Below are 12504 nucleotides of genomic sequence, written 5' to 3' on the forward strand. Positions count from 1 at the left end.
GTAAAAAAAAAAAATAAATAAATAATAAATTGTCAGACAGATAAAAAAATTAATAGTACTTGATTCAGACACAAACAGCGATTGACGACAAACGTTTCTTCCAAGCATGTACAGTTATGTGAAAAAGCAAGTACACCCCTTGCATTTTATTTTCTTTAACATAAAGATCTATGAAGATTTAATTTTACAATTACACAGTATCCTTACAAAAATATGATGCATTTGAAATAACACAAAAGGATCTAAATTTGCAAAAACTCACTTAATGATAAATAGATACTTTTTCCACAGACTGAAATAGTCTAAGTGCACCCTTGGCACCCATAGCTGGTATTGCCCCCTTTGGCAGAAACAACGTCAAGTACAGTGCTGGTTACATAAGAGTTTATGGTACGAGTTAGAGTTGAATGGATATCGCTAGTGCAATTTGCTATTTTCTTAGCTTGCACTGTAATTTCTTTTCCATCGTAAAGACAACAGTAGAGAGCAATGAGACAACTTAAGTTCAAGAGTACACACACCTCCATTACCTATTTGTAGAAGCCTAGTTTCTTTGGAAGCAGGGTTATAATTAAAAGGTTACAAAATAGGCAGCAGGTTAAGAAAAAGTGGTGAAAGGAATTTTTTTTTTTTTTTACAGAAAGGCAACATTACATCTTAAATAAGCCATGAACCACAAAAAAAAGTGTTCCCATCTCAATGTGACAAAATACAGTGAGAAACATAAGTATTTGAACACCCTACGATTTTGCAAGTTCTCCCACTTAGAAATCATGGAGGGGTCTGAAATTCACATTGTAGGTGCATTCCCACTGTGAGACAATGTAAAAAAAAAAATTCAGGAAATCACATTGTATGATTTATACAGAATTTATTTGTATTGCACTGCTGCACATAAGTATTTGAACACCTGGCAATCAGCAAGAATTCTGGCTCTCAAAGACCTGTTACTCTGTCTTTAAGAAGTCCCCCTCTACTCCACTTAGTAATCTTAATTAGTAGCACCTGTCTGAGCTCTTTAAAGACATCTGTCCACCCCACAATCAGTCAGACCCCAACTACTACCATGGGCAAGACCACAGAGCTGTCAAAAGACACCAGAGACAAAATTGTGGACCTCCACAAGGCTGGAAAGGGCTACGGGGCAACTGCCAAGCAGCTTGGTGAAAATAGATCAACTGTTGGTGCAACTGTCAGAAAATGAAAGAGGCTAAAGACGACTGTCAGTCTCCCTCGGACTGGGGCTCCATGCAAGATCTCACCTCGTGGGGTATCACAGATGATAAGAAAGGTGGGGAATCAGCCCAAAACTACACGGGAGGAGCTGGTCAATGACATGAAGAGAGCTGGGACCACAGTTTCAAAGGTCACTGTCGGTAGAACACTGTGCCGTCATGGTTTCAAATCACGCATTGCACGGAAGGTTCCCCTGCTCAAGTCATCACATGTCCAGGCCCGTATGAAGTTTGCCAATGACCATCTGGATGATCCAGAGGAGGCATGGGAGAAAGTCATGTGGTCAGATGAGACCAAAATAAAACTTTTTCGTTTAAATTTCATACGCCATGTTTGGTGGAAACAGGAGGAGAGGCATCCCAAGAACACCATCCCTACTGTGCTTTAGGGGTGCTTTACTGCGAAGGAGACAGGACGACTGCACTATATTAAGGAGAGGATGAATGGGGCCATGTATTGTGAGATTGAGCAACAACCTCCTTCCCTCAGTCAGAGCACTGAAGATGGGTCGTGGCTGGGTCATACAACATGACAATGACCCGAAGCACACAGCCAGGATAACCAAGGAGTGGCTCCGTAAGAAGCATATCAAGGTGCTGGAGTGGCCCAGCCAGTCTCCAGACCTAAATCCAATCGAAAAATCTTTGCAGGGAGCTGAAACTCCGTGCTGCTCAGTGCCAGCCCCGGAACCTGACAGATCTAGAGGAGATCTGTGTGGAGGAGTGGGCCAAAATCCCTGTTGCAGTGTGTGCAAGCCTGGTCAAGAACTACTGGAAACATTTGTAATTACAAACAAAAGGCTTCTGTACCAAATATTAACACTGATTTTCTCAGGTGTTCAAATACTTATGTGCAGCAGTGCAATACAAATAAATTCTGTACAAATCATACAATGTGATTTCCTGAATTTTTTTTTTTTACATTCTGTCTCTCACAATGGGAATGCACCTACAATGTGAATTTCAGACTCCTCCATGATTTCTAAGTGGGAGAATTTGCAAAATCGCAGGGTGTTCAAATACGTTGCATGTGTATATACGTTGCACACACAAGATAACTTGAAACTATTCTTAACGTACATCTGACCAAAATGTTGTATGTATGCATTATACTGTACGTACAAGATACAATCATGAAAAATGAGAAAAAACAGTTCATGGTTACTTATTTCGTACATGCCACTTTGCAAGGGTTTGGGAAATATATTTCATCATTTCCACCCTGAGTTACCCATTAGAAAAGTGTTCAGATGTACACCAGCTTATAGATGTTGCATACTCAGTCTTGTTGATGCAAACATAAGGTGAAGTGACACTCTGTTTCAATTAGGTGTCTTGTAGTTATTACCCTGCATGATACAATTCAATAATAAAAGGTATCACTCAACATGAAAAAAGCTGATTGCTTGTCAAATGAGCTTAGTCACAAGGGAACAGTTCAAAGTCGCAAGTCAGGTTAAATGGCATCTTTTGAGAGGGAAAAAAAATCTAAATGCCTCCAGAAGGAATGTGCAAATTTAGTTTAAATCAGGTTTAAAATCCAGAAATCTTGGGGGAACAAATGATACAAAAGTGCTAACCACATCCAAAACATATGCAGACTAAGCAGCTCTAGCCTGGTTTAGTATGTGTGCACAGACAGTGAAGGACTTTCACTTTTCTTCAGAGTTGAATCTTATGCTTCAATGTATGTTTCTTGGAAACGCTAGAATGCTTTATTTTTAATAATCCCCATCTTTATGATAAATTGTGGTGCTCTGAGCACTTTTAACACCTTTACACTAAGGTACCAACCCATTCATTACCTGAACCTCCACAATTTAGATTTAATGAATTCAGAGAGCAGGAGCAAATTCCATTGGCACTGAGAGAAAAGTAAGACAGGAACTAGTCTTGGATGGGAGTGCCAGCCTATCAGAGAGCTGATAATATCCGTTTTAATTTTGACCTGTAATATTTAAAAGTAAGCTTTTTGCAGAAATAATGTTGTTGGCTTTATATATGCCTTGATTTATCTTAACAGCAAGAGTTGAAAAGGCCTTTCTGGAACACTGGGCATTTCAAAAGATGCCTCAGTCATCTTCAACAGACTACACCACAAGTGACTACCACTTATACAGTACCCCAATCTAAAGAACTGATGTCCCTCTTAACAGGACAGGCACAAAAGGTTTTTTTAAAAAAATCATCCCTTGCAACTTTACTATCAGAGATATCAAATTTAATGCGTAATATTTAACAGTTGTCTAACAGATTCATGTTTAACTAGAACTGCACGATGAATACGTACATATCAATACATATTACATACTAGGGGGCTATACCCCCTGCTCGCTTTGCTCACCAACCCCCGTGCGGGCCGTACACACTAGTCATTTCCCGGATCTGCCAATTACGTCGAGTCGTGCTGTGCATCTGGATAAATATGTATATCAACTCTGTCTTTGGTATCTCCGTCTTTCGAAACTAATATCGCTTACAATTCGTCACGTGTTGGTTTATTATATATGACAGTGTGATCTTTCGGATTCATAAAGAAATCCAAGAAAAATTCGAATTCTAAAAACTAATTTCGTGTAAAGTGTGATACTTTTAGACGTATGGATTTGTATCTATTATTGGCTGTAGAATTTCTAATACGTCCAATCATTTAACTTTATCTATTCTATGTTGCATCGCTTCTCCGTGATCATGAACATAAACCTGAAAAAATTGTGGTATCTTTGAAGTTAAACTTGTAGCAGCTTTAATTGTTGCAAGAACACAGATTCTGGTAGCGTATGGTCCTGAATCATGTAAATATACGTTTTGAGCATTGAATGATGTGAATGCAAACAGATTATTGCAGATGCGGATATTTTGCCAGTAGTGTTTGAAGATTTCACTTTCACCAAATAAATTTTTTCTCCCGGATACACCTCTTCATTGAGGATGTAACCTTTACTTTTCCCTGATGGCAACACGAATTAGACGATCTACAAGTCTCTGACTTAAACTTTAAAGTCAAACAATATCTACATACTTCTGTCATTATCACCTTTGTCCATATATTCAATCTCTTTTCACTGTTCCGTTATATAACCGAGTAATACCTTCCGTTTGTTAGCGCTAATCTGATCTTTACTATCAGTTTTTAGAGAATTTCAACTTAGTACTTTCATAATCTCTAACGTGCTCTGCATGTGTATCGCACCAACATTTTTGAACTTCTTTACAATGTTCTACTTTGTCGTCTTCTACGGTTTGTCTGTTATTTCCACACCCACTTAGGGAGCTGAGAACACAGGAACTGTGTCGGACAATAGCATTCACACGAATGAGAGGCGAGGGGACAATGAGCATGGTTAAATCTCCTGGCACAAATTCTCATCTCGTGGGAAAAAGTCCCGGCCCAAGATATTTTTTATATAATAGAGAGATGCATCTAAAATGTCCATAAGATGTAGTTTCTGCGAAGATGTAAACTACTGTCAAAACAGGACTTTTTCCAATACAACTTGCATGTTTGCCAAGTTTTTTTTTTTGTGTGTCCACAGGCATCATACTAAAGTTCTTTTGCTGCAGTCCCAATTTAATCATAGAAGGAAAAAAAAAAAATCTTCCTAATCCATTATTTTTTCAAAATGGAATAAATCCAGAACATAGTAAAAAGAAAAAGCACTGCACACTTATATATATATAAATAAATAAATAAATAGAAATATATATAAATATATATAAATATATATATATACATAAATTAAATGTATATGTATAAATATATAAATATATATATATATAAATATATAAAAATATAAATATATAGATATATAAATATAATATAAATAGATATATAAATTCTTTAATCAATAATCCATCCATTCTGTCTTAACCAAATCAATTAATTTGGGGCCTCTTCTAAAATAATTAACTAATGTTAATACATGAAGTAAACTAATATTAGGCATAGTACCCAAAAAGGCTTTGTCAATTTTTAAAAGTTTACCTGTAACAGAGTTAAAACAATGCCTATGTAACAACAACACCTTTATCGAATAAATAAAGGAATATGCTATTATGTAAGCCCATTTGACAGATGCCAATAACTTTGGATTTAATCAGCCTTTAGAGATGCATTCAAAGATCAGAGTCATCAGCCAGGTTATCAAGCATCAAGAACTGATAAACCCCAGAGAGAGAGAGAGAGAGGGGAGATTAGAACAAGAATCTGGAAAAGTGAGGCAGCAGAGTTAACCACATCCCAAAGATATGCATGTTAAGTTGATTAGTGGCTCCAAAGAGGTTCGGGCCGATTGTGAAGGTCAGTGTTGAGTACTGTCCTTAACACACTCATACATAATGGAAATTGTGTTAGTCCATATTAACATAGACATATTTGAAAATGCAGTCTATTTTAAAGCTTTCACTCAAATTTTGCATGGACACTTTGCCTCTAAAAGTTTATTATCCACAATGAAAACAAAAAAGGGCAAATTATTTCTTAATGGGCATGCATGGTGCCTTAGCAAAGAATGTTGTTTGTTTACAAAGCTAACCATATTGTATGAAAATGTTCAAAAACCAAGAGAAAAAAAAACTTTTTTGGACAGTGGACAAAAAAAAAAAAAAAAAACAAACCCCAGATTGGAATGACTAGAGAGTCAAAGAAGTTCAGTCTGACTGTGCGGTAGAAGATATATTGGTGTTGATGGAAGAGCCAAATTTAATCCTTCATTCCATGCCACTGGTAAAAACACCAACAGAAAACACACACAATGCATGTGGCATAACTGGTTTGTGGTTTTGTGCGAGACTTGCTCCCTTCTCCAGGGGTTGGTTCTAGCCTTATACGCAATATTTGTCGGGACAGGCTCTAGCTTTTTTACAACCCTGCAAGATTTTGGTTATATTGTAATGTTACACTGCAAACAATTTAATATGTGACTAAAAAAATAATGCATTTTTTCTCATTCTTTTTTTCTTTATTCATCTGCGCCCCAACAACCTAAATGTCAAATGCCACCCATTTCTTACTGCTGTATAGAAAACACAAGAGTGCAAATTAAGACAATTACCACCACCTCATCACAGGGCACAAAAATCTTTTTCAGTAACATTATGCAGCAGTTTAGAAACTACAACATAGAGATCACTGTTTTTCTCAATTAAAATTTTAAACTGTACCATTGCTTATTTTTATTGATTTCCTAAACCCTAAATATTGCATTGTAAGGTAAGTACAAATGATTGCATTTTTCATGTCTGAATGAAGTCTGATGTAGATCTAATATGTAGAGTTCTGAAAATGCTGCACACTTTACATTTCCAGCTTTATTGTTATTGTTTGAAAATAGGTTTTAAAAAGCTTGTTTGTTCTAAATCTTTGTAAAGCTCAAGTATAAATTATATTTTTGCATATCCATCCATCTTCCAAACACATTTACAGTTAGGTCCATAAATATTTGGACAGAGGCAACTTTTTTCTAATTTTGGTTCTGTACATTACCACAATGAATTTTAAATGAAACAACTCAGATGCAGTTGAAGTGCAGACTTTTAGCTTTAATTCAGTGGGTTGAACAAAAAGATTGCATAAAAATATGAGGCAGCTACAGCATTTTTTTAACACAATCCCTTCATTTCAGGGGCTCAAAAGTAATTAGACAATTGACTCAAAGGCTATTTCATGGGCAGGTGTGGGCAAGTCCGTTGTTATGTCATCATCAATTAAGCAGATAAAAGGCCTGGAGTTGTTCAGAGGTGTGGTGCTTGCATGTGGAAGATTTTGCTGTGAACAGACAACATGCGGTCAAAGGAGCTCTCCATGCAGGTGAAAGAAGCCATCCTTAAGCTGCAAAAACAGGAAAAAAAACCCATCCGAGAAATTGCTACAATATTACAAGTGGCAAAATCTACAGTTTGGTATATCTTGAGAAAGAAAGCAAGCACTGGTGAACTCAGCAAAGCAAAAAGAGCAGGACGTTCACGGAAGACAACAGTGGTGATCGCAGAATCATTTCCATGGTAAAGTGAATCCCCTTCACAACAGCCAACCAAGTGAACAACACTCTTTAGGGGGTAGGCGTATCGATATCCAAGTCTACCATAAAGAGGAAGACTTCATGAAAGTAAACACAGAGGGTGCACTGCAAGGTGCAAGCCACTCATAAGCCTCAAGAACAGAAAGGCTAGATTGGACTTTGCTAAAGAATATCTAAAAAGCCAGCACAGTTCTGGAAAAAACCATTCTTTGGACAGATGAAACCAAGGTCAACCTCTAACAGAATGATGGCAAGAAAAAAGTATGGAGAAGGCATGGAACAGCTCATTATCCAAATTATGCAACAAACATCATCTGTAAAAAGGCTAGATTGGACTTTGCTAAAGAATATCTAAAAAGCCAGCACAGTTCTGAAAAAAAACATTCTTTGGACAGATGAAACCAAGGTCAACCTCTACCAGAATGATGGCAAGAAAAAAGTATGGAGAAGGCATGGAACAGCTCATTATCCAAATTATGCAACAAACATCATCTGTAAAATACGGCGGAGGCAGTTTGATGGCTTGGGCATGCATGGCTGCCAGTGGCACTGGGACACTAGTATTTATTGATAATGTGATACAGGACAGAGGCAGCCGAATGAATTCTGAGGAGTTCAGAGACATACTCTCTGCTCAAATCCAGCTAAATGCAGTCAAATTGATTGGGTGGAGTTTCATGATACAGATGGACAATGACCCAAAACATACAGCCAAAGCAACCTAGGAGTTTATTAAAGCAAAGAAGTGGAAAATTCTTGAATGGCCAAGTCAGTCACCTGATTTTAACCCAGTTGAGCATGCATTTGACTTGAAGACTAAACGTCTGACAGAAAGGCCCACAAACAAACAGCAACTGAAAGCGCTGCAGTAAAGGCCTGGCAGAGCATTAAAAAGGAAGAAACCCAGCATCTGGTGATGTCCATGAGTTCAAGACTTCAGGCTGTCATTGCCAGCAAAGGGTTTTCAACCAAGTATTAGAATTTTATTTCCAGTTATTTAATTTGTCCAATTACTTTTGAGCCCCTGAATTAAAGCTGAAAGTCTGCACTTTCACTGCATCTGAGTTGTTTCATTTAAAATTCATTGTGGTAATGTACAGAACCAAAATTAGAAAAAAGTTCTCTGTCCAAATATTTATGGACCTAACTGTATCTAGGGCAGAGTCGCAGGGAAGCAAGAGCCTATCCCACCAATTATCAGATGCAAGACAAGAACAATTTGCATCCAGGATGCAGGACAAAGTTGACACTGTCCATTCTTCTAGGCTTCAGTGGCACACCAGGCCTGTGAAGAATGCAGATTTAACAGGGATGCATGCATCCAGCTGCACAAAACCTCCATTAGGATTCCAAACTAAGGGACTGAACTCCAGCTTGTACCAATATCTGCACGGATTAAATCTGATAATAAAGGTGTAAATCAGAGTTGTACTGACAGCTCTGCAAAGACTCCACTGTAAGCCTCTTGAGCCAGAAGGTGCAAAATGGACTCAGGCAAGGACAATGAAAACCAAGATTGACAGAATCCTCATCAATTAGAATACACTGATTTTGTAACTGGAAGTGACTTTAATTGAATCAGGAGAAAGCTCAACTTTCTGTTAAAACCACATGTACCCCACCTCTCAAATTAGAGAGTGAGAACAGATGAGAACGAATGCCAAGTAGATAGAAATAAAATGGTGCGTTGGTATACGTTCGCTTTGGAATAAGTCCAACTTGGTATATGCCCTGTTTTGCAGCGAAAAATTTTGCTTCGAATACGACTCGCATGCTAGAACACCGCGCGCTACCCTTGTTTACCTCTCTCGAGACAAAGCCACGACTGCCCACGAGCGTCAGTACACCAGTTGCTAGCATTCAGTGAACAACCCGCGCTATAGCTCTCTGTCAATTTTCACGAAATTTAATTTTTCTCACGTATATTTGAATTGATTGTTGTAAAGTATGAAGGTGGCACGCGTATCCGGGACTTGGCTGCTGCATACCGTATACCGAGAAAGACAGTATCCACGATTGTGAGAAACAGACATTATTAAAAAGGTTAAATTTTCATTTATTTCATCTAATTGCTTTTGTATGTATGAATTTTAGTATTAAGCAGTGTTTAACTTATTTTATGCAACCCCATCAATGTATAATATGCCAATAACAACAGGATTTTTTTTCATGGGAACGGAATGGGAAAAATTCATTTGGTATACGTCCTGTTTGGTATAAGTCCAAGGATCTGGAACGGATTAAGGACGTATACCAAGGTACCACTGTATATGGACTCTACGCGTTATTTTCTATAACCGCATACAGGTGGGTATGTGTTTAAAAAAAAAAAAAAAAAAAACTTTCGATATGTGCCTTAATAATGTAATTTAATATGACTGGTAACTTTAAATTGGCCTAATGTGAAAGCATGCATGTTGCCAGTGATGGGTTGGCTGCTTATAGTTTTGTTTAAGCACATTCATGTTTCTGGGCTACTATGTGCAAACTGCTGGTCACAGGGATGCTTTTTCATTGAAAGAACAGAAAATGCTTGTTTCTTCTGAGCAACCGGCACAGCAACACAGACCACTGTGAATGTTAACATAGTTTATCAAATAACTGGTACCATAGGCATTTCCTACAACTGCCTACTAGTCTCAGACATAAGCTAGAGGAACGGTTTTCATACTCCTTCATGAAGGGTTCTTTAAACTGTACAATGTTTGAGAGATGCTTTGAATGAAAAACCCTACCAAAATTCCTAGAAATCACCCTGATGGGATTCAGATCCAGGCTTTGACTTTGCCATTCCAGAACTCTCCATTGTTTCTTTTCAGCAATTCATTGGTGGATGTACTGGTATATTTAGATTCATTATCAAATGCCAAGGATCACTTTCGTTTGAGGTTCAGTCTTTTTACACATGGTCTTGCATTATCCATAAGCACCCTCTGGTACAACAAAGAAATCACAGTGGGCTCTAACAGTGAGTTGCTGTGACTGAACCATAGCAGCCCCAAACAATAACATTTCCATCACCAAGCTTAACAGGCAGAATCAGAATCTTCTGGTCAAATACGGTCTTAGGTTTTTGCAAAAACTAAAAGCCAAAGTTTCCTCCTAGCAAACCACCCAATTACAGTAATTTGTGCAGCTCCTTTCTAAATGTATATGTATGCACTTTGACATTGACATGAGCTTTCTGTGGGCCCTGGGATCTTAGAGGTATTTTTCTCACCTTCTGCACCAAAATTTGCATTTGTTTATTTAAATTATAAAACAGACAACAAAATGTAAATATGGAATGGTGTTTGCTATATATCACCATTACCTTCAGAAGTTTAAATGAAAAAAATCTTGATATGTCCACATAATGTATGTTAAAGAAACAATGGGGTGTACTTACTTTTTCACGACTGTACAAATGTGCACAGCTCCAGTAACAAAAGTAATAGATGAATGAGTAATTACTCTCATTACTTTGACCTTCCTGTGATTACTGATTGCAATTTTTGAACCTCTCAGGAACGTATTTAAAAATCCTCAAAGCAAAATCATTGTAGAAATTTTAACTTTCCAATCATTTATCCATAAATGTCCAATAAAATAAAACTTAAATGTAAAATATATAACTTAACCAAAATATGTAAATAATTTTAAACATAAATATATGAACAATGACTTTACCTGTTTGTCTTTCGGTATATTGTACATTAAGGTTAAGGACTCCATTATTTCAGAAGGGCTTTCAGAAATCTGAAAGACACAACAACACTATATTTAAAATTAGTATTAACCCAAATAACATCAATACATTATATACAATGAGCTCTGTCACATTTAACTTAATTTAGAGCACTATTTAAACAAAACAAAAAAAAACCTGCAATGTTTGACTAAACGTCTTTCATATTTCATCTTTTCAAAGCTAAAGCTAAATTTAAATTAAACTTGTCTGTGTGGTATATGTCACAATTCTTCCCAAAACTAAACTATTAACATAGTAAACAGTCAGTCAAAACATCTTTAATGACTTTTGTGACTAAAGTTGTAAAACACAAAATAAACAGTTACATTCCATTAAAAAGAACTGTTATACTAAAGCTGAAAAGATGGGACAGTGAAGAAGAGAGTGTCTTGAATTGACGTGACCATATTATGTGTGTTCAATCTCCAAACCTTGACAAGTTGAACAAAATTGGAATTTTTCCTTCTGCAATGGGAGATTTTGAAAACAACAGACTAGTAAAGGATTTGTGACCAGCACACAGTTTTATTTTATTGCTTTTTACTTTACATGGTTCTCCATAGAACAAGGGAGGTTTACTCATAAGAAGGGAGAGAAGCTGCTAATAAATAAGATTAACTTAAACTTTCTCCTTATGCTGCTATTTCACTCGTAAATGATTTACAGCACAAACCTACAACAGGATGTTCACCTGAAAAGACTGCATAGAATTCCAATTTAATTTAACTCAATTTTTCTTTTTGTAAAAACTTGATTGCTCTGTATGGATTGCAATAAAATTAATATTAATAATAAAAAAAAAGAATTCCAATTTATCACATTGCTATATAGACCAAAATAATGAGGATAGTTAAAATACAAAGATGAAATAAAATAAATGGTAGATTTGCACATAATCACTAATCTTTCTTTCAAGAACCTCACTTTAAAACAATTCCAGTTAGAAAGATGCAGTTAATATTGGAATACCACAAGAAAAACTACAAGAGAACTTGAGAGGCTGAGCTATCCAAGTTTTAAACTAAAAGATTTGCCATTAAAACAAGTGTCAAGATTTTTTTTTTTTTTTAAAAGCCAACAAAAACTTGAAATGCCTGAATAAAATTTGTCATTGCATTTGCACTTTCTTTCAACTCATCAATTGCATTTTGATGTTTGTACTATACTTTGCCAATCTAGAAGTAAAAAAAATATATCAAGCTTTTACCATACAAGTAGGAACAGTCTATTGAGCTAAGGTGTGTAGATTTTTAGCTGCATGATTGCCAGTCTTGCACATAAAGAATGAGTCTGTACATAGCTATATTTTTATTTTTATCAGCCTTTGATTTGATTGGCAATGACACTCCTGAATGTGGAACTTCAGTTGGGACTCCATGTCTCAGCATAAAACAATGTACAGTGAAATAGTAGACCACATGATCCATATCTACCAGGATAAAGATTATAAAAATAAGCAAAGTCTGTATCTTGTTGCTCATAATAAAGTACAAGACCTACAGGCACTCCAAGTCTTGCT

At 36.5% G+C, this 12504-nt stretch overlaps 1 protein-coding gene across 6 annotated transcripts in view; it reads right to left on the bottom strand.

Annotated features, from left to right (window-relative positions):
* Positions 1 to 12504, bottom strand: part of huwe1 (HECT, UBA and WWE domain containing E3 ubiquitin protein ligase 1) — a 362527-nt gene that overhangs the window by 239633 nt on the left and 110390 nt on the right. For all 6 annotated transcript variants that reach the window (XM_039775720.1, XM_039775721.1, XM_039775718.1 and 3 more), the window contains one exon: positions 10925 to 10993. In XM_039775720.1, coding sequence (XP_039631654.1) covers positions 10925 to 10993 — 69 coding nt within the window. The remainder of the gene's footprint in view (positions 1 to 10924; positions 10994 to 12504) is intronic.

Source organism: Polypterus senegalus, chromosome 13, assembly GCF_016835505.1.
Source record: "Polypterus senegalus isolate Bchr_013 chromosome 13, ASM1683550v1, whole genome shotgun sequence".
Lineage (NCBI taxonomy): Eukaryota > Metazoa > Chordata > Cladistia > Polypteriformes > Polypteridae > Polypterus > Polypterus senegalus.